General features: G+C 42.3%; 1 protein-coding gene across 2 annotated transcripts in view; it reads right to left on the bottom strand.

The window, feature by feature from the left end:
- Positions 1–23,891, bottom strand: part of ANO6 (anoctamin 6) — a 184,740-nt gene extending 160,849 nt beyond the window's left edge. For both annotated transcript variants that reach the window (XM_035002827.1, XM_035002826.1), the window contains exon 1: positions 23,480–23,891. In XM_035002827.1, the coding sequence (XP_034858718.1) occupies positions 23,480–23,552 (73 nt within the window). In that variant the 5' untranslated portion in view covers positions 23,553–23,891. The remainder of the gene's footprint in view (positions 1–23,479) is intronic.
- Between the last annotated feature and the right edge of the window lie 1,218 nt (positions 23,892–25,109).

Here is a 25,109-nt window from a genome sequence, read left to right on the forward strand (position 1 = left end):
TTGGCAATGCCTCTCATTAGGTGGTGGGGGCTCATATCCCCTCCCCTTGAGTCTGGGCAGGCCTATGACTGCTTCCTTCAATAGAGTAGGATGGTGCTTGTGACACCAAAGGCTAAGCCATTAGGAGGCCATGCAGCTTCTGTCTTGCCTGCGGGATCCCTACTCTCTGCACCCTGAGTTGCCACGAAATAAATCCCACTACCCTGAGGCCGCCAGGCTGAAGAGGCTGTGTGTAGGTACTCCAATGACCAGCCCCAGCAAGCTCAGCCTTCCAGACACCCCGGCCAAAGTCAGAGAAACAGGGATGAAGCTTTTTTGGACTGGACCATCTGCTGGCTGAATGCTACTCAGCCAAGCCCTGGCTGAATCTCTGTGCAAAATCATTGAGTATTGTTTTAAGTCACTAAGCTTTAAGATAGTTTGCCATGCAGCACAGAGAATCACAGAATTTGAAAGGGACTTTAAAGATCTGCTGGTGAAACTCTGCTTGCTTTGAGGAAACAGAGATCCAAGCTGGTTTAACATCCAAAGTCACTAGTTAGCAACCATGATAAAACTAGAAACCAGGTCTCCAGGCTCCCAGCTCTGTTCTTTCAAAGAGCCCATCTTGATTTCATCACAAACCACCTCCACCTTTTTATTCTGTTATGTGTGAACTCAAAAGTACTTGGGCATGTTCTTAGAAGTTATTTCTTCTACCTATTTTTAAAAGTTAAGAAAAATTCTGACATATTTTCTTTCTTATGCCTTTATCTTAAACACTTTCCTTGGGTGAAATTGGGGAAGAATTACTATTTGGAGAGTATGGAATAAAAGTTCTGACCAACATTTGCTGCAGTAATGTGGACAACAGTGTTAACTTCAAACACTATGCATAAGATTTCACCTCTTTATTCCCATTTCACATGAAATATCTTCAGGTAAACCTTGGTGTTACTTTCTCCATTACTTACACAATCAATGTTTTATTCCAACTTCTTAAGACAACCTATGACCTCTTATTAGATCCAGTTACACAATTCTTGAGTTTAATTTCCTTAGTTAGCTGAAATATATACTAAAAGGCAACACTGAGCTTCCCAAGATTATCCTTTTGTGTGAACTGTTTATGGGAAATGTTGCAGTTGTTCGTTAGGCTTCATATGAACCTGAAATTGCAGATTAATGATCTGCGCAGTAAGGAGCTCTCTCATTAAGTACCTTAGTCTTTTGGATACCATCTTCATTAAACTGTTAATTAATAAAGAAGAGGATCCAAAAGATCAAGAAACAAATTCTAGCAGCCATTTAAAAAGAAAAGTGGATAGAACAGAATATGGACATTCAGGCAATTGGCACACTGGAAGTATCTAAAGGTCAGATGACCACAAATGGCTGAATCATCAGTGTCCAGAAGCAGCTTTGCTCTAAACTTACATGAAATACTATCAAGATTTTTGAAAACCAAGTTTATCACCTGATGGATATCCTCTTCTTCCTTCAACAAACCTGTATCTTCCATATCCTATCCTCCACACAAAAAAGAGATCCCTGAAATGCCTTACAATTGTAATGTTTTGCCTTGCCAATGAATTTGTCTTCACGGAAAAAAAATTTTTTTCAAATGCATGACTGCACTCCTGAGAATGAGAAGAATTCTATTACGTTAAAAAGAATTTTCTGAATTTGTAAACCTTTATACACTTGCAGAATATTTAATAAATCAAATTCAAAATGGCAGATTGTAATCCAAAGGAATAAACAGCTCAGAAGAACTACCCAAGATGAAATGCCAATCACAACTTAAAAAAACAGTATTTGTGAATATCTCATGAACAGGATGCAAATTAGGCAAATTTCCTGTATAATGTACTCTTTCCTACTATCAGATAATAGTTTTTTAATCATGCATTTTCGTGTTTCTGCTTCTCTGATATGGAAATTGCAGCTTCAGAAACGAAGAAGTTAATTGTATTTACAAGGCATTGCAGGACCAGGACATCACAGCATCTGGGACGATGCTCTCTGTCAGCCTGCAATTCAAAATCTTTGAAAACCGTTTGACATCTAGTCTATCATTTCATTCTCACAAAAGTCCCATGTGGTACCACTGATAGATATTATTATGATTTTAAGACAACTTTTAGACCAGAAAGGTTAAGCTACATCACTGGACAACAATTCTGACTCAGGGTAACAGCTTCCATTTCCGCAGCAGACTTATCCGCAAAAAAAGGAGGTATTATAAATGGCAGGTCTTATTTTTGGCTAAGGCTGGCTAAATGGGCCCAGACCAGATAGCCTTGAATTGGAATAGTATCTAAGACTCAGTGCGGCCCTATTAGTGGCACAATCCTTTGTTTAAATGACTTTTGCCAGGGTCTTCCTCCATATTCCTTCGGGTCAACTCACTCTCAAATTCCTGGTTTTGTTTTTTCTAAAAAGTTTCATAATCATGAAATACATTTTCTTTACTACCTCATGTATTTTTCCTGAAGCCACAAAAGAAAATTCAGCCTTACTACTTGGTGGAAGGTTTGTTTTTTTTAATTAAGATTTTATTTATTTATTTGAGAGAGAGAATGAGATAGAGAGCATGAGAGGGGGGAGGGTCAGAGAGAGAGGCAGACTCCCTGCTGAGCAGGGGGCCCGACGTGGGACTCGATCCCGGGACTCCAGGATCATGACCTGAGCCGAAGGCAGTCGCTTAACCAACTGAGCCACCCAGGCGCCCAGGTTTGTTTTTTTTAAAGATGTATTTATTTGAGAGAGAGAGAGAAAGGGGGTGGAGGGGCAGAGGGAGAGAATCTTCAAGCAGACTCCCTGCTGAGCATGGAGTCTGATGGATCACAGTAGTTATCAAACTTTTTCCTTCCATTAACACTAAGGACTACTGTCATATCTAGATCAGCTTTCCACCGAGGGAGGATTTTTGAGCGGATGAAACAAAATTAATGGCAATGAGATTCTACAGATTATGAAGTAAGATTCATAATCCCCCAGTACATTAATCAAATATTTACACTCTTCTTCACTGTTCTTACTTTTCATGTTTGTATCCATAACTATACCATCTAGGAATCAGCTTAATGTTTGAGCCAAAGTTTCAATCCTGCCTTCACCGTTCATTTGCTGTGTGGCTACGGCGAATTACTTAACTTTCCTGACCCTCGATTTTATCATCCATATAGTGGTTATTATAATAATAGCACCTACTTAATTGCATCGTTATAACTATTAAATGGGTTAATACATATGAAATATTTATAATTATACCTGCCACTTAATACAGGTTACTGTTTTTTAGGCACCTTCTTAGTTTTTGACACTAATAGGCACAGAGCAGACTTTAAATCCTAGGTTAATGGATTTCATTAGAAAGTAGGATAGAACTGACCCATGTGAAGTCATCTGCTCTACCCGTTTGAAGCATTGCTATGTCAAAGTCAGACCAATCACTGTCTTGTCTATTTTTAAACATTCTTAGGAAAAAGTCTGTATTTGGACCTCATTAAGTGTTTAACAATCTACACCATTAGGTTAATTATAAGAATGAATTCCCTAAATCCACTAAGATTCTCTCTCTACCCATTTCCACAGCTGGGCTCTGCATTATTAGAGTCTACTAGTCAGCTTTCTCTTTCAAAGCCCAGCAACCTGGGTCCCATTACTTTTTCCTCACAGCAATGTTTATTTTGACTTGTGTAGAAATATTTCAGACACTATACTGACCCAGGTTAAAAAAATCCTGAAGAACTCAGAAAGGATTACATTGGAAAGTGCAAGAAAACCAAAAACCACAAAGTAAACTTTCAATAGGTTTCAGTCTTGGCTCTAAAGAATGTCACTGATTCAACAATTCTGACCGGAACTATTTATTATAAAAGGTAAATGACTATATTCATTTTTATTCATTCATATTATAAAATTATGAAAATTGAGCCCCAGAATAAACTGAATAAAGTCACCTGAGGAATAAAATCAATTAAAAACGTACTGTGTACTTACACTCAGACAGACTTGGAAATTCAGTGTTTAAGCTAATTTCCCTCTTGATATTTTCAGACCTAATTCAGTAACACAAGTAATGCTTATTAGTAATATTAATGCAGCTATCTCTGTCAACTTAATAATATTCTTGGTTTTCTTGACTAAAATGTCAATCTAACTTCTGGAATCCTACCCAAGAGAATCTATGCAAAACAGAATGAACAGATTCATTCCATAGGCATAGTAATTAGCCATGGGCCCATTCATGAATGCCTGTAACTAAGTTCTTGTACATATTATAATAATTTTATTTGAAATCATGAGATTTGCATAATTTGGCTAATATAGCTACTAGTTCCAGGCACTGTATTAAGTCCTTTAAGTACATTATCTCATTTTATCTTTATAATAAGAAAAAATGGCTGAGAGATTCAACAACTTACTGAAGGTTGCACAAACAGTAAGTAGCAAAGATTTTAATTTAGTCCCGCTAACATCAGAAACCCTTCCCAACCAGCCTTTTCTATTGCTTTATACCGGAGAAATACTTGAAAAACATTTGTGTTTAAAAAAAAAAAACAAAAAAACAGGGGTGCCTGGGTGGCTTAGTCGTTGGGCGTCTGCCTTCGGCTCAGGTCATGATCCCAGGGTCCTGGGATCGAGTCCCACATCGGGCTCCCTGCTCTGCGGGGAGCCTGCTTCTCCCTCTCCCACCCCCTCTGCTTGTGTTCCCTCTCTCACTGTGTCTCTCTCTGTCAAATAAATAAATAAAATCTTTAAAAAAAAAAAAAAACAGAGTGAAAGCAGATTTAGCCATAACTTTTCTAGAAAGAGCCACTAACACCACCAACCTAATGAGGGCCCCCCAAAAATCAGGGGTTTTTTGGTTAAGACAGAGCAATAGAACATATCTGATGTCTCCAATCTTTATATTAAGAAAAGCAAACATAAAACTATTAGATTATATGAATATTAAACACGACACTTCAGTACACTGAACTGACAGATAAATTTCACTGCCACTTTGGTTTTAGACGGTAATAATGTAAGTTCAACGAAAGTGTGCATAGTCCCCGTTGTCATTTATGCGGCTAAAGTAACTTCCACTATCCCTGCAATTTAGGTCCATGATGGCAATTTTAGGGATCGGTTTATAATCCCATGAGAGCTATCTGCTGAGATTTCTAGGGAGTAGAAATCACCAGAGCCCCTTCTTCCTCTGGAAGGCATGGTGAAAAGGGATTAAACGGTGCGAAAACACCACTGCCACTTAGCGACAAGGAGAGCTTGTGGGAGTCCCTTCCCTGAAACCCGAGGGCAAGGTTGGCTCCTGCAGCTCAGACAATCTCTGTACCTTTCAATTACGCTAATAAATTCCCTTTTTATTAAGCCCGTTCGATTTGGGTTTCTGTCTCCAATGACCAAAGATTCCCAATTAAAACAGGAAGTCACACGTCAAGAAATATAAAAAAATCACAACATTTTCTATTCCTTTTTCTGGTCTTCCCCCCCCCCACCCCACACCACTACCGAAGGAAATCCATTGTAGTGCACACTGCAAAGCAGGTGGACCTTAGGAATTATCAGTGTGGTTGCTGATGAGGCCAGCACAGGAAAAGAGAGGTTTTTAATTTTCAAAGGCAGCAGTGTGGGTTAACAATTTTATACCACCGTGCAGTTGACAAACCTTAACTCGTGAGATCTGTATTGTAACTGCCTCAGTTTTTATGGAACTGGCAATTCAGTCCTTTTGGATCAAGGAGCCCCTTAAGAATGTGATGAAAGTTATGGACTTTCTTCACCAGAGACCTGTAAATATGCAACTGAACACAGTTCCCATACAGTCTAGGGATTCAGAAACTCTCCTGCTCCCAAGGCCATGCATGAAGACCTACAGACCCCAAGTTAAGAACCCATGCAGTACTAGTGCTTGGACGATCCAGAAAACAGCTGTGGAACGACCAGCATATTTCTGGTCAGTTTCTCAAAAAGGTCATCCTCTGTGCCTAAGGCACCCACAAGTCTCCTCAAAGATGCCTCCCAGATCTTCTCCTTTAAAAAGTCTTTCATCTATTCACCTCCTAATGGTTATAATAAAAATAAGGCAGGAATCATGAAGAACATGAACAGAAACCTTTACTATTTTGTCATCAAAAATCAAATATGATTTTATATTACTACCATATTTCCCTGTCCCATCAATGCTTAAGTTCCCAGGAAAGCTTTGTAAAGCATTTCTATTATACTATATAAAGTACTTGTAATTATTTCTATAAAACAAAGGACAAGGGGCCCCTAGTATAATCTCCCTTTATACATAACTCCTATGAGAAAATGAGGTTTGATGTAAGTTATTTTCCCTATACTGCACATTTTCAGGAGGTAACTTGCTACAAATGAGAAGGCAATTGTACTACGTCTGAATCTCTCCCATTTAACCGGCAGTAATTAATTACACTAAAGACTTATCTACAAACATCTCAATAAGGCCAAAAAGCAGGTAAATTTAATCACTGCTTTATATATCAGGAGAGAGATACATAAAAAAATTAAATGCTGCGACACCTGGGTGGCTCAGTTGGGTAAGCGTCTGCCTTGGGCTCAGGTCATGGTCCCAGGGTCCTGGGATGGAGCCCCACATCGGGCTCCCTGCTCAGCGGGGAGTCTGCTTCTCCCTCTGCCTCTGCTCCTCCCTCTGCTTGTGCTCTCTCTCTCCCCGCCCCCTCTCCCTCTCTCTGACAAATAAATCAATAAAATCTTAAAAAAAAAATTAAATGCTTTATTCCAAGTAGTCATGGCTGGGCGACACTAAGAAAGTGGTTTTAAAAGTTCAGAATGCAAGGCCAAGGTGACTCCTATGTAGGCTATGTTTAAAGCGTAAGTACAAAAGCACATAGGCTTTAAAATGTTACAAAGCAATTGATCACAAATAATTTATTATTTAAATTATTTCTCACTCCTAGTGGACAAATAAATTAACATGGTATACAGAAGTCACAGGTGATGGATTTTCTACATACATATGTAAAATATTGATTCATATATACTTTTCTACACGAGCTGCAGATTAAAAGTCAGAAGTCACAATAGAGTTTTTTTGAAAGGCATGTGCAACACTGTAACCCTGCTTATTTTATAAAGTAAAAAATTCAGAGGGAACCTTTCTCAATCCATTTTGAAGAGCTCTTAAAGTTTAATAAAGCAAATGGCAGTGGCACATACCAGCTCTAGTTGGACAAGAAGCCCTGCAGTTTACCTATTCACAGCATTTATAACTTTTTTTTTTTTTTAATTTAAACCGATGTCTAAGATTAGGACTGTTTTGGCTGTGCGTTCACCTAGAATTAATTTCCCTCTCTGAAGGCAGATGAGATCCCTCTTCCCTTCATACACAGCCTTTCATTTCCAAAGACAGGCTGACCTGGTAAGAGCCAGAACAGGACCTTCAGTAAAGATCTTCAGTTTGGAGCCTGCCTGCCTGCCTGGGCGGAATGAAGTCGGCCTCAAGGGCAGACCAAGTGTTGGGGAATAACCCAGGACAGGGAGGAAGGCCACCTGAGAGAGGATGTGGTAACCAAGAAAGGTGGAGAGAGACAGGCAGGCTAGTTCAGGAACACCCTCAGCAGCAGCTAGAGAAGGGAAAAGGCAAGAGGGGTGGTTCTCAACTCGGGAGATTCCCAGCACATTTTCAAATATTGGAAATTTTGACTAACCGAGTTTTTTAAGTATATGCACAAGATTAAGAAAATATCCATTTTCCACACTGAAGATCGGGGGGACTGGCTTACAGCTCCAGCCATCAGCACTCCTTGCTGAGTGCAAGCTTTGCTCAGACACCCTGCTGCTCAACTAGGCCACTCCCCAACGTCGGGGAACTGCTTTTGAATAGAACTGTTTCATGTGACAACGCACTGATTTCTACTGCTCAGGAGGTGGTTTCCCCACATTCTAGTAAACACTTGATCTTTCTTAGGTGTCAGGTTGAAGTGAAGTCTCCTATCTCTTCCTGCAGGAAACTATCCTGCTCTTACGCACAGTCCCACTTACAGCAGGCAGTGCGCCATGACTAAGCGGCCTGAAACTAAATACGGCACTTTGATCACAATTCAGGGTCCAAGACTGAAGATGCCACTGGTATAACAGCTAAAGAAGAAACCAGAAGTAGAGCTCGTGTTACTAAATCTGGGGCCATAGGCAGGCCATTATCAGGGTCGGCCACAAGTAGGGGCGGGGAGCACCACCGATGGGGGGGCGCACCACCGGTATGGGGGGCGCATCACCGGTATGGGGGGCGCATCACCAGTATGGGGGGAGCATCACCGGTATGGGGGGAGCATCACCGGTGGGGGGGGTGGGGGAGGACTTCACACCCAGGGCAAGAAGGCAATTAGAAGACCGGACCTGAAGAATAAAGAGACTGGGGTCCTAAGCACGTTTCTGAGAAAGGAGTTTGGGCAACTGGGGGCAAAAGGAAAAGGGCAGGCCAAATGATCAAAACTGAAACACAAACACAAGGTTAATGCTAGACTGCTACTAAATGCTGAAGTTTACAATTCTTCTGGCTCACCGCTGTGTGGCTGAGCCAGGAGATAGGAATCAAGGGAGGGTCGGGGGTGGAGGCTGGGGAGTGGGGCCTGTGAAGCCTGGAATCCAGGCAGAGTGAAAGCCTGCTTTAACCCAAGCCGTTAAGATGACTAACAGTGGAAACCAGACTCAAGAAATCATGAGTCATCCTTAAGGGAAATAACGTCAGCGTCAGTAACTTCTCTGAGAACTTGGAACACATGTGCTTGAACAAATATTTTGGAACTTAATATCTTGCACTGAATCACTCCTTCATTTTGGATAGGTTCCCCTTACTTTTCTGTTCTCAGAGGTCTTCAGTTACCAAATGAGGCTAATAATATCTCTTTAGAATATTTTTACTAGTAAAAAACACCAATAAGAGCTGACCTTTTGAAAAAATAAATGATTACGCTTGAACTGCTTGCACGGAAGGAAAGCATCTACAAATAGTCCACTTCGGGCAGGTATCATGCTCATCAGTAAAATCGTCAGTGGGCTAACGCTCAGAATGAACGGGCAGTCATGTTGCACAATCACAGCACGGCAATTAAAATCTGAATTTCTATAAAATGAGATAGGAGTTACTCTTCCTCACACATTCCCTTCCATCTTAAGAAAACATTTGCTGATTTCCTATTACAGGCAAGGCATTGTGTGAACTGCTAAAGGGGTTATAAAAATAACTGAGACCAAAAAAAAAATCTGACATTAAAGTAAAAATAAAATTAAAAGGTTAAGTATTACTAGGCTGCTACCTATGAGAGATGTACTATTTCATGATTGAATTCAAAATTTTTTCCAGATATTCTTATATATAAAATATACTGGATTACGACTGATACCCAAAACAACATGGATGAATCTCCAAAACTATAATGCTAAGAAGCCAGGCACACAAAAGAATACATTCTACAGGATTCCATTTACAGGCAGCTCAAGAACAGGCAAACCAATTTATCGTGGAAGTCATTCACTGTTCACCTGGACTGGGGGAGGAAGGCATGACTTGAAAGAGCAATGCAAGTGTCCTCTATATATCTTGTTTTGGGTGATGATCATAAAATTTGTCAAAAGTTAACTGAACAGCTAACTTTGCATTTTACTGTATGTAAAACATGCCTTTTCAATGTTAAAAAACACCGGAGAACTAAATAAACATTACTAAGAATAGAGGGTTCAGGTAAAAGCATGGCAAAGGGTTAATAATAGTATCTCTTATACTTGATCTCAAAGGTATTCATAAAGAAAATATTCCCAGTTTGGAAGGAATGAGATGCAATGACTAAAACAGTAAGTTTAATATTACAAACACACTGCTTGCTGGATTTCAGTCATGTATGAAAGATCCCAACACAGAAAGGAAACAGGATTTTTTTAATAGTAAATGAAAACAGAATTTCTATCCATTTCTTTCTGCCCTAGTAACTGAAAACAAAACAAGTTTTAATTTGCATCTTCACTATTACTCTATTACCAGGGTATTTTGGCTATTAAGGACTTCTAGAGTGTGACTCTCTAGTATTGGGATTTCTCAAGAGGAAAGTCCCTGGGGGGGGCACACCAGGGTGCCTGTGGTGTCACTCACTTCCAATGAGTCACATGCCTTAGCAAAACAGGGCAGGAAGAGTGGAGAACCAGTTCCTGGCTGAAAACCCAAGGTGCCCTTTGCTAGCTCCCTGCCCCATTCAAGTCAGGAGAGGAAAATGTGGACCAGGGGGACAAGATGCACCTGCTCCTTCTCTCTTTCCTCCTCCTCTGTCAACAGGGGGTAAATTGCACAGAATTTCCACAGCCCAACCTCTCAGCCCCATCATTAACTGAAGAAAGGGAGAATATTATGCTACACTGGGCTACAAAGGAAGAATTCAGGGAGCTGGGGGTGACCTACCGGGTTCTGTGGCTTTCCAACTCAGTGCTAATAGTTTGACCAACCGCCCAAGGAATACAGGGGCACAGCACTGTACAGACTGAGCTACTTGCTCACTTCGCAAGTGCATGAACAGCTGCGGAAATCCAAATAAACAAAGCTTCCTCACAGAGGGCTGGCCCCGCACAGCATAACGAGTTGCGAGCCTGAAAACATTTGTGGCACTTTACACATGAATCTAACGTATGTCTTGAGCCTTCTCACAGACCTACTTTTTAAAGATGACACTTTAAGGCCGTGTTATTTTTAGAATTACGAAAATAACAGCTGCACTTGTCAGCCATCCTCCAGTGAGGGCCACCCCCTTGAACTGGCTGTGGAAACACCCAAGTTCTGTTCTCAGCTCTACCCTCCTGGCTCAGTCTCTCTTTTTTCCACAGTCTTTACATGTAATTTGCTGGCGATCTGTCAGCATGTTTGTCTTGCCTGCCGGGGAGCCTCCTCGCTGAGGGCAGAGGCCACTTCTGCCTTGTGTATTGCTGAATTCCTCGCACAGAGCACAATGCCTGGCACGCAGAAGGTGCTGAATAGACATTAGGTAAATGAATGGATTTCTGCATGCGTTTTTGGTTTTTACTTTATTGCTTACTAGAAAACAAGCTGCACTAAAGCTGGAATTCTCTTTCTCTGGTTCTCTTATCCTCAGACCTTAAATAGTACATGACCCAAAAGGGGTCTTCAGTAAAGACCGTGAAAAGACAGTATTAATCCAGTGCTCTGAGCTCACTGAAATCTCTAGGCATGTTTTTTTTTTCTTTTCTTTTTTTTTTTGAGAGAGAGAGCTTGAGCAAGCACAGGAACAGGCCCGGGGGCTGGGGGTTGGGGGGGGAGGGGGACAAAGGAAGAGGCAGAGAGAGAAGCCCAAGCAGACTCCACCCTCAGTGTGGAGCCTGACGCAGGGCTCCATCTCACCATCCTGAGATTGTTACCTGAGCTGAAATCAAGAGTCAGATGCTTAACCAACTAAGCCACCCAGGCGTCCCTATGCACATCTTTTTAAAAAGCAACAGTCCTGATTTATGAAGGTCACTAGTAGCAAATTCCACAATCAGCTTTCAAAGGGATTTTTGTGTGTGTGCCAAATAACTTAGTCAAGACTGCGGCTGAACTCTTCAAAATAAGTATCTTGGAGTATGAAACAAGCCACTAGCCACAGTTTAGGCAGCTGTAATTCTCAGGAAAACCATGATTACCCCATTGCTAAAAGCCATTTACTGTGTTGCTCACCCTTAGAGCAGATGACAAGGCCTGTTAGAAATGTTCACATCTCCTCTATGATTTGTAAGCTGCAATGTGCTTGTTATAGAAGCATGCACCCCATATGTACTAAATGCTATTTAAATGGAGGAGGGAAATATGAGACAGTCTGGCAATTTGGAATATAGGTTGAAATCCATGCACAACAAGAACTGCAGTAACCAAAAGATGAAATTTTCACTTTATTGTAGAATCACTTCTTTGAACACTTAACTATAAACCAAATAATTTTAACTCTAGTTAGGGATAAAAACAGCCTTCCTCCTTTCATTTTGCCTTCATCTACCCAAATGGAATGGGACATCTAACTTTTCTGAGGGCTGATGCTGCTGGAGGGGGCCCGGCAGTGTTTAAGTTCTAACACTTGGGTGTAGGCAAATCATTCCCAAACCTCAAACACACAAAATGAAAAATGTCATTTCATATACCTATTTTTGCAAATTAGGTAGAGATTAATTTATTTATATCACTAAACTCAAAACAATTCAAACCATAAAGGTAACGATTTCTTTGTGTGCTCCTGTCTTCAGCTTTATCATTTCGCTCTATTCATCATATTCATGTCTTTTAACAGGTTAGAAAAATCTAACTTAAGTTACACCAGTCATTTATACTGTATTTCTCTATTTTTGCTTGTTTTATAAATGACTCCATTATTTGTTGGCCTATTACGTGCCAGGAACTGCCCCTTGTCCTTTTATATATTAACATTACTAAACCTTATAACAATTCTATAAAGTAAGTATCATTACCCTTCCTATATTACCTCTACGACATTTTTCTGATACGGAAATTAAGGCTCCAAAGTTATAAAAACCTACCCAAGGGTTGGTCTATACACAAAGGCCTATCTTCCCAATCTACCACAGTCCTTCAGTAATCAAAATCTTTCGTCCATTACTCATTCAATAAGAATGTACTGGTCTCCTACCATGTGCGAAGCACTATGCTGCTCAGTGAGGTGACGGTTCTTCTCAAGATACTCACAGATTAATGAAAAAGACAAAGACTAACAATGAGCTATATACATGGAAGGGAGAAAGGTAAAACCTCTAGTGAAAAACAGAAGAGGGGCGCCTGGGTGGCTCAGTCGTTAAGCGTCTGCCTTCGGCTCAGGTCATGATCCCAGGGTCCTGGGATCGAGCCCCGCATCGGGCTCCCTGCTCCGCGGGAAGCCTGCTTCTCCCTCTCCCACTCCCCCTGCTTGCGTTCCCTCTCTCGCTGTGTCTCTCTCTGTCAAATAAATAAATAAAAAATCTTTAAAAAAAAAAAAGAAAAACAGAAGAGGTAAATCTGGGCTGAGATATAGGTAAAAATTGCTACCCAGAATATTAACATTAGCTTCTAATTATGGAAGGCTTTCACTGTATCAGGTACCACAACCCTGCAAAGCAAGATTTTTTTTTTTTAATTACATCACTTTGATACAGTCATCCTTGAAGTAGGTTCTAACATCAGCTTCATTTAGAGAGGAGGGGAAAGTTCTGTTAATCACTCAAGGTCACACAGCTTGAATGTGTGGGCTAGAATTTGAATCACATCTGTCTAAAACTGAAGTGTAAACAGTGGTAGTCTCTACCTCCGGCAATTGTCTGAGGAGAACACCGGGACAGAGGTCAGATAAAGAACTCTGAGGAGAATGATGGGCAACGGGGATGGAGGAGGAGCCAATGGGGGATAAATAAAAAGGACCACAGGCCAACAGAGAGGCCCATTTCTTCCTGACACAGTACAGGATGCCCGTCCACATCCCTGGCCAAGGTAAGGTGAGGTTAGCTATAACAGATGGTGGAAATAATCTTTCAACACAGGGAAAAGTCATCCTTTTCTTTAAATCTCTGGTATAAGTATCTCTCATCAAACTCAGGTTTTCCCCTGCAGATTCAAACCTCAAGAAAAGAGCACTTTTCACCTGATCCCTAAGACCTACACTCATCCCGGACTTTGAGGGGAGAGAGTGGATGTCTCAGACAGAGGAGCTAAGGCCCGGGTGTCTCCTCCTTCCCTTCAGACCCACATGGATGTGGATGCAAGAATGGAGTTTGGATGTGCTCAAATAACAAGGTGGCCCAGGAGGGCCTGTCTCAGAGACACAAGGTCATTTAGAGAATGAGGGGCCAAAACTGCCTGCCTGTACACACAATGGTCAAGAACTGGAATGGGGGTGATGGGAAGGATGTAAAGTCAAACGGGTTTTTAATGTCAGGTAAATGATCACGGCCCCCACGTGCCACCTGACTGCCCTCCCTCTACTGAATAGCAAACATCTCTGAACCATCATCCACGTTTCCAATTTCAGTAGTAATAGCGGAAGCATGGAGCACCCCGACCACTGAGAATCTCAATATTGATCTTCCTCTCCTCTGTTCTATGATATTCAATTGGTAATAAAAGCTATTTACTTCTTACTTAAATATCTCCTTCCCCACGTCTTGTACATACAATTATCTGATGACACATGGGAGCACACACACTTTGGCAAGAACTGCCTGACAACAATTGAGAGAATGGGATAAGCTACAGGTAGTACTGATGGAAAAACAATCTCTACATTTATGAGCCACTGATTGGGAGCCCCACTAAGTGTCAGCTCTTAGGATCTTTTGCTAAGACTCCCTGAAAGAGTTTCCTCCTGTAATAGGTTTCCTGGAATCTGGAAAACATTGTCAGTCTGTCTGAAGATCTGTTTTGTTGTTTTTTTTTGGGGGGGGGGGGAACACACAATACTTATCTCTTTGCAGAAACCACATGCTATTCTTCAGCTCCTTTATCTTTAGACACACGTGTCTGCAGCATAGCCCCTGTCACGGTCATCCTTAACCTGACATTTAGTGGGCAGCTCCTACACACATGATGTGACAAGAGCAACACAAAACACAGCAGTGTTGAAGGGGAGAGGACTTAGAGATAGTGGAGTGTAAGAAGAGCAGCCACTTCTTACACTGGAATTAAAATAAAATAAAATGAGGTGTGAAAAAAGTAGCATTTAAACACATGAATTCATTAGGATGGTGACACTGTAACTGCCACTTGCAGAGTGGGAGGGAAAGGCCCCACACCCGGCACTGTACGGATACCTGGCATCCTCTTAGCAACCCCACCGGGCTGAAGAAACAGGCTCAGAGAAGCCAAGCAACTTGCCCCAGGTAACAGATTCTAGATGTCAAAGCCAACCGCAAACTCAGGTCTTCCTACGGCCGGCCATTCCTCTCCCTTGGCCCTGCTCTGCATCAACAATGCCTTCCCCTAGTCTTTCCTCCCCAGCGCCCTCATCAGGGGATTCACTTCCCACCCTCTCTTTGAATCTCCTAGTTTTCCCAGGTAGCATCTATGATCAATGAATTTATACTATTACTTGTCTCACTTAGAAACAATGGTGGGTTTTCCTTGTTCGTTTTTCTTTTCCTTTTTTTTTTTAGAAAAGGGATCTTATCTTTTACACAAACTAAGCATCCAAAGTTTGTTTATTTAATAAGTAACAGCAGGGTGCCTGGGTGGCTCAGTTGGTTAAGCGACTGCCTTCGGCTCAGGTCATGATCCTGGAGTCCCGGGATCGAGTCCCGCATCGGGCTCCCTGCTCGGCAGGGAGTCTGCTTCTCCCTCTGACCCTCCTCCCCCTCATGCTCTCTGTCTCTCATTCTCTCTCTCAAAATAAATAAATAAATAAAATCTTTAAAAAAAAAAAATAAGTAACAGCAGAAAGAAATAAAATGATACAAAAATGAATGCAATGGTTTCAAATCATTATATAAACAAACTTTTAAAATAATGTTAAAGGTCTGAGTTTTATATGTGAGAAGGGTGTATAATGTTTGCTTACAGTTTAGTGGGGAATCATTTTTCTGAAAAACTAAGCACAAATCAGAAAAAAAAATGCTCAAGGCTGTGTCTATGTGATGCCACAAGAAAAATTTAGCCATCATTTTGTCTGTGACAAGCCAAAGATTATCTTCCAAATATCTAGATAGAATGTCTGGAGAAATCATAAAAAATTCAATTATGTCAACACAATCTTAGTTTACATAAAACAAGCTTTACAAACAAGCCTGTAATTTGCATAATTGTACTTTGTGAAAGAACATCTATTTGCATGACTGACCTATGGCTAAAGTTCTGCCAAAGTTAAAATTAAAATCATAAAAAAGATCATTTTAAAGATCAATATCCTTTTCCCCTCAATTTCAAGTATGTGTATTTTTAAATAATGTGGGAAGTAGTAGAGTTTCAATGTCCTAGATTAAAAGCATTAAATATAAAAGCAACATTTGGACTTCACAAAAGAATATATTTTCTTTCATTCATATTTTTAGCTCCTGAATTAACTTACTGCAGCAAGTTCTTTCAGTGAGTATTCAGACATGTAGCCAGGGCAGTAATAAATACCACAACGGAGAAAGTTGCCTATTAACCCTTCAACTTGTCTTCCATGCAAATGTTCCATCTGATGTTCTGGCTGAGGAATATTTGAATTGCTTTTTGGTACATATCCACACTATTCCATTGTTGACATTTTCATCTTGTATTTTTAAACTGGCTGCTTCTTGGGATGGATTCTAATTAATTTTAGTTGCAGTATTATAGAGCAAGGCAAAACTAAAGGAAAAGCAATAATAACAATGATGATAATGACCTAAGACAATCAGTTGATTGCATCAAATTCTCACAATCTCTATCTTTACATAGGAGTTATCAGTCAAGAAGTACATTTCCTTGGTTGAAGGTAATTGGAAATGATGTTTTTCTATTCTAAATTGGTGACTTTCACACAGACCCAGACCTGACGACCTCGTATCAAAAGCAGATCAAGCTTTAATCTTATGGCATATACAAAGCTTCCATTAAAATATAAAAAACTGTCCCTGAGCAAATGTTTGCTGAGTATCTACTATGTGAAAAGCATTTTGATATGCAGGCTGTGCAGTACAAAGGTGAGGATGATAGCACTTCTTCCTCAAAGACTATATAAACTTTGCCTTAAGATGTATTGTATCAGGCGCCTGGGTGGCTCAGATGGTTGAGCGTCTGCCTTCGACTCAGGTCATGATCTCAGGGTCCTGGGATCGAGCCCCGCATCGGGCTCCCTGCTCCTTGGGAGCCTGTTTCTCCCTCTGCCTTTCTCTCTCGCTCTGTCTCTCATGAATAAAAAAAAAAAAAAAAAAACCCTTAAAAAGATGTATTGTATCAGCTAGAATACAAAACACAAACTGTTAACAGACGAAAACCTGAAGTATTAGCTAGAGTGGAAACTCTTATTAAAACGTAATCATTTTAATCTAACCTGCTACAAATACCACTTGAAAGTTTAAGACCATCTTTCAACTGAAAGCTAGATCATGGGATTCTTAATAATGTATTATAACCTCCCTTCAAGAATGTCAGAATTTAAATAGTATCTCTGACAGAAACCTTCACAGCTTTTGGTCTAAATTTACTGGTTTCCAAAAGGAAAAAAAAAAAAAATGTACTGCAATCAATATATGTGAATATTGCAACCACTTGAGAAAAAAAGAAAGGGGTGTGTGTGGAACTCTTTTAGAGTTGTGTCTGTGTCAGATTTAAAGAACAATGGGAATGATAAGAGGAGATGAGAAACACTTTAGAAAGCAATTCTTTGACTTGAAAGTTAAAACACCGAAGATAAATTGTGACTGAGCATTTGAAACTGAAAGTAACAGGTTTATATATATATATAAAAGGGGGGGCAAAACTATACTCAAAGAGAAAGGCTTTAAGGAAAGTTCACTTTGTTTTGTTTTTTAACTGTCATTCTCCTGGTAGAGACTATCTCCCCCTTGCCACAGCAAATAAAGACAGCATCAAAGTTTATTTCTTGAGAAATCACATTTAGGAATACTCAAGACACATCGTTGTCCTAACCCCACCCACTTATCTATTTCCGATCCCTTCCAGGGCTGTTCAAGCACTACATCTGAACAGTCCCCTTGGCAAGATTACGTGCCTTCTCCTTGATACCATGGACCCTGGCACACATCTTGATTACAGCATTAATCACAGACTACCTCAATTATCTATTCATGTATCTGCCTCCTTCCTAGGAGGAAGGTCTGGGAGGTCAAGGACCCTGGAACCTAGCAGAGTACCTGATAAACTATGTACAATCAACAGATAACAGGGAATCTCAAAGTGCCATAGAAGAGAATTCTAGTAGGGACATAAAACCACCTAAGCATAACGTTAATCAAACTATTTAAAAAGAGCAATTCACTTATTGAGTCTTTCAACAATGATCTGCTGGGCTTCTACTGAAGAGCAAGCACCATTCCAGGCATGAGGGGCATAGCTTGGAACACAAAGCATGCAAGACACCTGCCTTCAGGGAACCTATATGTTAGAGGGTGAGGAAGAGAACATTTTTTTAATTATAGCAGTGAATGTCTACAATGTATGGGATATTTTGCATGATCTCTAGAAGACCCAAATGACCTAGTCCCGGTGCCCAAAAAATTTACACTCTAGTTGTGGGGATAAAGATAATCAACAACAAAGACAAAATACAAAGTGAATCCTAATTGTGTAGAACAGAAAAATAAGGGGTGTGACAATTTATTGGTGGGCACTTTGGGCAATGAGGATCAGTAATAGCTTTCTAGGTTTGTGACAGGCTTGGAAGGAGAGTGAGCCACTGAAAAACAGAGAAGCTAAGTCTGGTATGAGCAAGGATGGGAAATGGTCTGAGCCAAAGCAGAGGAGAAAAGTGTTAACACTCATTGGAACAATAGAAAAGTCTCCCTTCCTGCACACCTGCCACCACTTTCCACCTAAGTGGAAAGTCCAAGAGTGCTGCCGTTTGCTGGAAGCAATGGGTCTCTGAGGCCTGGGAGATGTCACCTCTTTCCTAAACTTTCAGACCACTCCTCTCTATTCCCATGGCCACTGCAGGCATTTCCAAACCTGACTCCTAGAAAGGCTTACCTCTACCACCTCCCCTCTCCACCCCATTTTCCAACGTGCTGCCAGGGAGATCTATCCTAATGCCAATTGGGTCCTATCACTCCTTTCCTTAGAATCTTTCAGGTGCTCCAAATCCCAAATCCTTAAAACATGCAGAGTCTTCTTCCCCGGTGCGGCCCCTGCCTGCCTCCCTAGCCCTGGGGCTGCTCCCTTCCACCACAGGCAATTCCATGGGACTTCTGACTTTCCCTCCGCCCTCCCTGCCACCGTACCTGCCTGGTCCTCCAGCGTCCAGCCCAGCCATCTCTGCTGGGAAGCTGCCTCCCGCACCTCCTCCCATGGCTGTGTAGGTACCTCAAGAATGGCACTTACTGCAAAGGGCTGGTTCCACAGAACCCATTTCCCCATGGCCAAGAGGTGCATTTCACTCATTTTTAGGCTCCCAACACCCAGCCCCACACCTAACCCTGCACCGAGCACAGAAGGTTTGCTCAGTTAATATTGATAAAACTGGGGCTAGGTTCAGATCTGCAGCAGGTGATTAAACAAAGTTTGTAGGGAGAAAACTTGTGCAGGAAGTCTGTGTAAAAATGTGACATCAAAAAAGGAGCCAATAAAGGCACCTGAAAGATACAGCTGGACCATCACAGCTCCGAGGTAATGGGCCTCTAGCCCACACTGCACCCCCCACCCCCCAACCAATGACATGACCATCAGCTGTGGGGATCAGAGAGTAAATTCTACCATAAATAGTTGGGAGCCCAAAGCAACCAAACAAGCATCTAAACAAAACCTTTTTGCCTGAACCATCTGACTTGTTCCTGATAATTCCCTTTATTGAGAATACTTTTCCTCTCTCAGCAAAGTTTGAACCACAGAAATGCAAAATAAATAATAAATCAGCACACTAAATATACTACCTACATCTTAGCTATAAAAGATGTTTCTATCATTTTCTACATGAATAGGAAGAAATGGTGGATTTTATTCACTGGTTAATGGGGGGGGGGGGAGGGTAGTCCTGGAGGCAGAGCAGCCAAGAACGCTTTTTTGCACACCTGACCCACAGAACCTGCCTGGACATGTGATCTCCACCAGCACCAGTGCAGTGCATAAGGGCTAGAAGCCACCTATTTCCACTACTGCGTACGTGTCACCTCTGCATTTGGTTGCTGGAGATGATTTAGAAAATAAGGGGTGTTTTGCAAAAATGCTCTCATGCCAACAGGTTGCCTCATTCACAAACGTTTGGGCACAATTTCTGGTGGCCCTGAGTAAAGCAAATATGGAGAAGATGCTCACAGTAAGATTTACCAACTTTGATTCTCTAGTTGAGAATTTATTGACAATTCTCTTTACTTGTAAGGATTTATTGACAATATTGTCAATTGATTTATTGTATTTATTGTATTTATTGTATTGATTTATTGACAATTCTCTTTACTTGTAAGGACAAGTAAAGGACAATTCTCTTTACTTGTAAGGATTGCCTCCTTTCAAGGAGGCAATCCTTACAAGGAGGCAATCCTTACAAGTAAAGCACCAAATTGCTTCAAAAGTAAGCAGAAACCCACTGGTAGAAAAAAAAAGAAGGGCCCTAAATCCCAGTCTACTACAGGGCACCCTTCCATACATGTACATAAAACATTTATATCATATAACCGGGGACCACATCTAGTTTAAAAAGTTTTTCTTTTTGTCTTTTGCAAATTAGCTGATGATAGATGTTTTACCCAGGAACTACGTCAAAAATGACTCTACTGTTCTCAAATACAAAGTTAATATTTACAGAGGAATTACACAGACATCTTCAGTACCTGAGTGGATTTTAAATTACACAACTATTAGTAATGACAATCCAGTACTAGGAGGAATACGTTAGCCAAGAGCTTTAACATAACTCTGCATTATAAAACCAGAGGCACAGGTTAAAAGTATCATCTTCATTTCACCAGAACCTCCTCTCCCATAGGTGGAAATTATAATTATTTTGTTAAAGGCTATATACCATCCGCCTATTTCTGTTAACCTTTAAAAAGACTTACTACTTTACAATGACATAAACTTTCTATTGGCATGCTAAACATTTGCGCTTGTTATAAAATCAGTGCAACCCGAACTGAATTTGTATAACCAAAAACTGCTGAGATACTAGTTGCCTGACATAAAATGTTGAATTGACCCCTATACACAGTAAAGTATCAATATCAGTGGCCTATGGAGGGAAGGGTGAAGGAGGAGTAGAGATATTTAACTTTTTATTAAACATAGTTACCGTTTGACTTGATAGAACCAGCATAAATTACATCTGTAATTAAAAATAAGAACCTATTGCCACATAAGATAAATTTTATGATGCCTCATCTGGTAAACACAGACTAGACCAAATTAGTTTTCTTTCTAAACTGAGGTCTACTGATGGCACAGTGGAACAAACAAAGCGCAGTCTCTCGCTCACTTTGATTTCCATTTGGATTTTTATCCTACTTACAATACTCAATACAAACAGTAACACCTCACCATAACAGACAAGAGTATATTCCTATGAGGGGCACCTGGGTGGCTCAGTCGCTTAAGCATCTGCCTTTGGCTCAGGTCATGATCCAGGGTCCTGGGATTGAGCCCCACATCAGGCTCCCTGCTCAGCGGGGAGTCTCCTTCTCCCTCTGCCCCTCTCCCTGCTCCTTCTCTTTCCCTCACTCTCTCTCTCAAATAAATAAATAAAATATTTTTTAAGTATATTCCTATGAAACAGACTGTGCTACTTTATTATAACTTTTTAAAGTCTGCTATGACTTACACTTTTATGTAATCATGATTTACCAGTAAAGCCTGCTAAATAGTAGCATTACTATTGACATTACTAATGACAGCTGAGTGACCAGGTGGAAAGTGGACTAATGCACAAGGGTCTTGCAAGTCAGAAAGCCTGGGTTCGAATCTTAACTAGCTATACAAAAAGCTTGGCAGATCAACCTGTGAGCTTCAGTTTTCTCTCTAACAACAACAACAAAAAGAATACTATTGGCTCCCTCCATCTAATAAATTGTTCTCAAATGAATGAAAGGTAAAGCTAAATCATGAAGTATAAGCCCCTCTATTCAATTTGTTCCTGGTCAACAAGGAAGTTATCAAGTGCTTTGGATGTAAGTGAGCAGTGCCTATAATAGCCAAGATAGGGAAACAACTTAATTGTCCAAGTATAGATGAATAAAGATGTGGTGGGTATGTGTGTGTGCATATATATAACCATCACCATCAGCATCATCACCACCACCACACGCACCCCTGACCACGCTCCTCACCCTTGCATGTGGGCAAGGGAGTATTATTCAGCCATGAGAAAGAAGGAAATCCTGCCATTTGGGACAACATGGATGGAACCTGGAGGGGCATTATGCCAAGTGAAATAAGTCTGACAAAGACAATTACTGTATATCACTTATAGGTGAAATCTACTAAAGCTGAACTCACAGAAATAGTAGAATGGGGGGAGGGGATGTTGGTCAAAAGGCACAAACTTCCATTGTAAGACAAGTTCTGGGGATCTAAGGTACAGCATAGTGATTAGAAGTACAAGTATCCTGTACTTGAAAGTTGCCAAAAGAGTGTACTTCAGATGTTCTCACCACAAAAAGGAAACGGTAATTATGTGAGGTGATGGAGGTGTTGGTTAAAGCTATAGTGGTAATCATTTTGCAACACAGAAGTATCAACTCAGTACTTTGTACATCTTAAACTTACACAACGTTATATGTAAACTGTATCTCAATACAGCTGGGGAAAAAATGATAAAGAAAAAACCACACCTAGCTCCTAAAATTAAGTTACTTCTAAAGTTATTAGAGAAAAACAGGACTTTAGGACATGAGCAGGAACTGCTATGTTTTAAACTGATTTGGCATGCAGGAAACAGACTCAGAGTCTCTGAACAGACCACCACGGTAATTTAATTGCCAGTCTTCTGGAGGGACCCAGTATGTCATCATTCCCTGACAGTGATAGTCTCCCTTCTCCAATTGTTTTCCCCTTCCCCACCTCCTCCCATCCCTTTTGATTGCTGTGGTTGTTTTACTCTTGAACAGCTCTCCCTCCTTTCTGTCTACAACTTGTAAACATTTTAAACTCTAACTAGAAATGGAAACCCCCAGGCTTGGCTCCCACCCCCCGCCCCCCGCCCCCGGCCCGCCAAGCTCCAGGGGCCCTCTGGACTCGTAGAAATGTCCCGAGGGCCGCCCGGACTACGTCTTACTCCAATCACTGCCCCCGCGGGCTCCGCGGCTGAAAAAAAGGATCCCTGGCCGCCACCCGCGGCCACAAATCGTTCCCGGGGCGCCCCACCCAGCCCTCACCCTCCCTCCCAGAGCCGATCCTTCCTTCCTTTCGCTTTGCAGCGGATGCGGGTGGGTCACACCCCTGCTCTCCGAACCGGGGTGGGCTCCCCGCCTCGCCCCCTCCGGAATCCCCAGCGCAGGTTCGAGGGGGAGGAAATGACCCAAAAGTTGCTGCTTGAGTCCAGACTTCGGCGCGCGGAGCCCTCCCTGTACCTAGCATGACTGCTCAGAGGCTGCGGCCGCGGCCCGCCCAGACACTGTTCTCGGCAGCCCGTGCGCGCCCCGCGCCTCCCCGGCCTTCACGCGGGCGCCGGCCCGCCGGCAGCGGAGCCGCGAGGCGGCCGCATTGCGGCCTCGGGACCGCGGCGCGGGCTCCCTCCTCCCCGTCCGCCGGCGCCCGCGCCCCTCGGAGCGGCCGAGGGTCCCCGCAAGCCGCCCCCCGAGGAGGGCGCGGCGCCCACGCGCACGCCCCAACTCCCCGGCGCCAGCCCACGCCGGGGAACCCCTCGCTCACCGATATCCCCGTCGTCGTCGTCCTCCTCCTCCTGGTCCATTTCTAGCAGGACGTCCCTGGTCATCATTTGCATGGCTCCCCCAGAGGGCGGCTCCGAACTTGGCGCAAAGTTGGGGGCCCCCGGGCTCCGGAACAACGCGGCTCTGGCGAGGCCCTGCGTCCGGGCGGGGGCGGCGGGGCGCGTCTGGCCCCGGGCTCAGGGGCTGCAGTGGCCAGCCCGCACTCCTGGAAGCCGAGCCCAAGCGGCCGCCGACCCGAGCCCCGCGCTCAAGACAGCCACTCACCTCCCGAGCGCGGCCGGCCACTGAGCATGCCCAGTGAGAGAGCCAGGCTCGCTGCGGAATGATTAAAACTTCCCCCAGGTTTACTAGGCTCCCAGAAGGAAGTCGGGACGCGAGCGGGAGTAGCCGGCGTTCGCGTTCTGCACGCGAGTGACCTCGGGGAAGGGGGAGGCGGGAGCACGCGGGAGTGGGAGTGGACAGGGTTCCCCAAACGTTGCCTCCAAACGAGGCAGTTCTCTGTTCTAAGGTCATATATGGACACACACTGAGGCTTGCTTTCTTCGACATGTGTTACTGCAGAGGGGAAAAGCGCCACTACAGCTCAGGTGGGGAATCCTGAGGGCGAGCACGTTTGAATCGTATCTAAAGGCTACGCGGAGCCCATCGAGGATCTCCAAGCATCAATTACTCCGACCCCAAAGTGAGGGAACGTGTATTCTGTGGGGGAAAAGGGAGAGGGAGGTTACAGAGAAAAAGAGGCAAAACTCGTAGATAATAAGCAATAGAAGAAAAAAGACAAAGAAGAGAGAGATCTAAAGAAACGTGTTCAAAAAAGGCCGGAGGATTTCCGCAGAAAGAGAGGTTAGAGGGCAAGAGAAGCGCCCCCTACCCCTGCCCGCCTGAGCACACACAGGGAGTGGTCGCAAGATGATCTCGAGTCCTTTTGGACCTGAAAGCTTAGTCCTCCGTATCAAAAATGCAAAAGAAGCCAAAGAACTCCACTATGGTTAGAGGTAAACTCTACTATAATGAAGTGTGAGAAACTATAATAACCAGAAACAAAAAGAAAGTACTAAAATAAAATCGAGGCAGAGAGTAAAAGAATGCGTTCCCCGGGGACCAAAGGGAGCAATAGGACAAATACAAAGGGACTTCTACTTCTAAGACTCATGAGGGTAGTTTGAACTGCAGGTTTCTAGGAGTATCTGCAGAACTGTTTTCAAAGAAGCTGGTGTTGGGTTCATTTTGATTCCTCGAAAGGGCTTAGAAGGTATATTTGAAATCCTGGTTACATTCATTATCCTACGCTTCCTATCGAAACTTTTTATATTTTTTCCACTGACGTACCAGAATTATCATGATAATTATGATGACACTAAATCTCCTGTGCACTTTTTTCTCCCATATACTTATTTTGTGAGTTTCCATATGAAAGGAAGAAAACATTGAGACCAATCATAAGTGGGAAAACAGCCACAAATATGCATCATAAGACATCTGGAAATTACTTTTAAGAAACTATCCAATATCTTTTTTTTTTTTAAAGATTTATTTATTTATTTGAGAGAGCGAGAATGAGAGAGAGTACATGAGAGGGGGGAGGGTCAGAGGGAGAAGCAGACTCCCTG

The sequence above is a fragment of the Mirounga leonina genome, unplaced genomic scaffold (assembly GCF_011800145.1).
Source record: "Mirounga leonina isolate KUSES-001 unplaced genomic scaffold, KU_Mleo_1.0 Mir_126, whole genome shotgun sequence".
NCBI lineage: Eukaryota > Metazoa > Chordata > Mammalia > Carnivora > Phocidae > Mirounga > Mirounga leonina.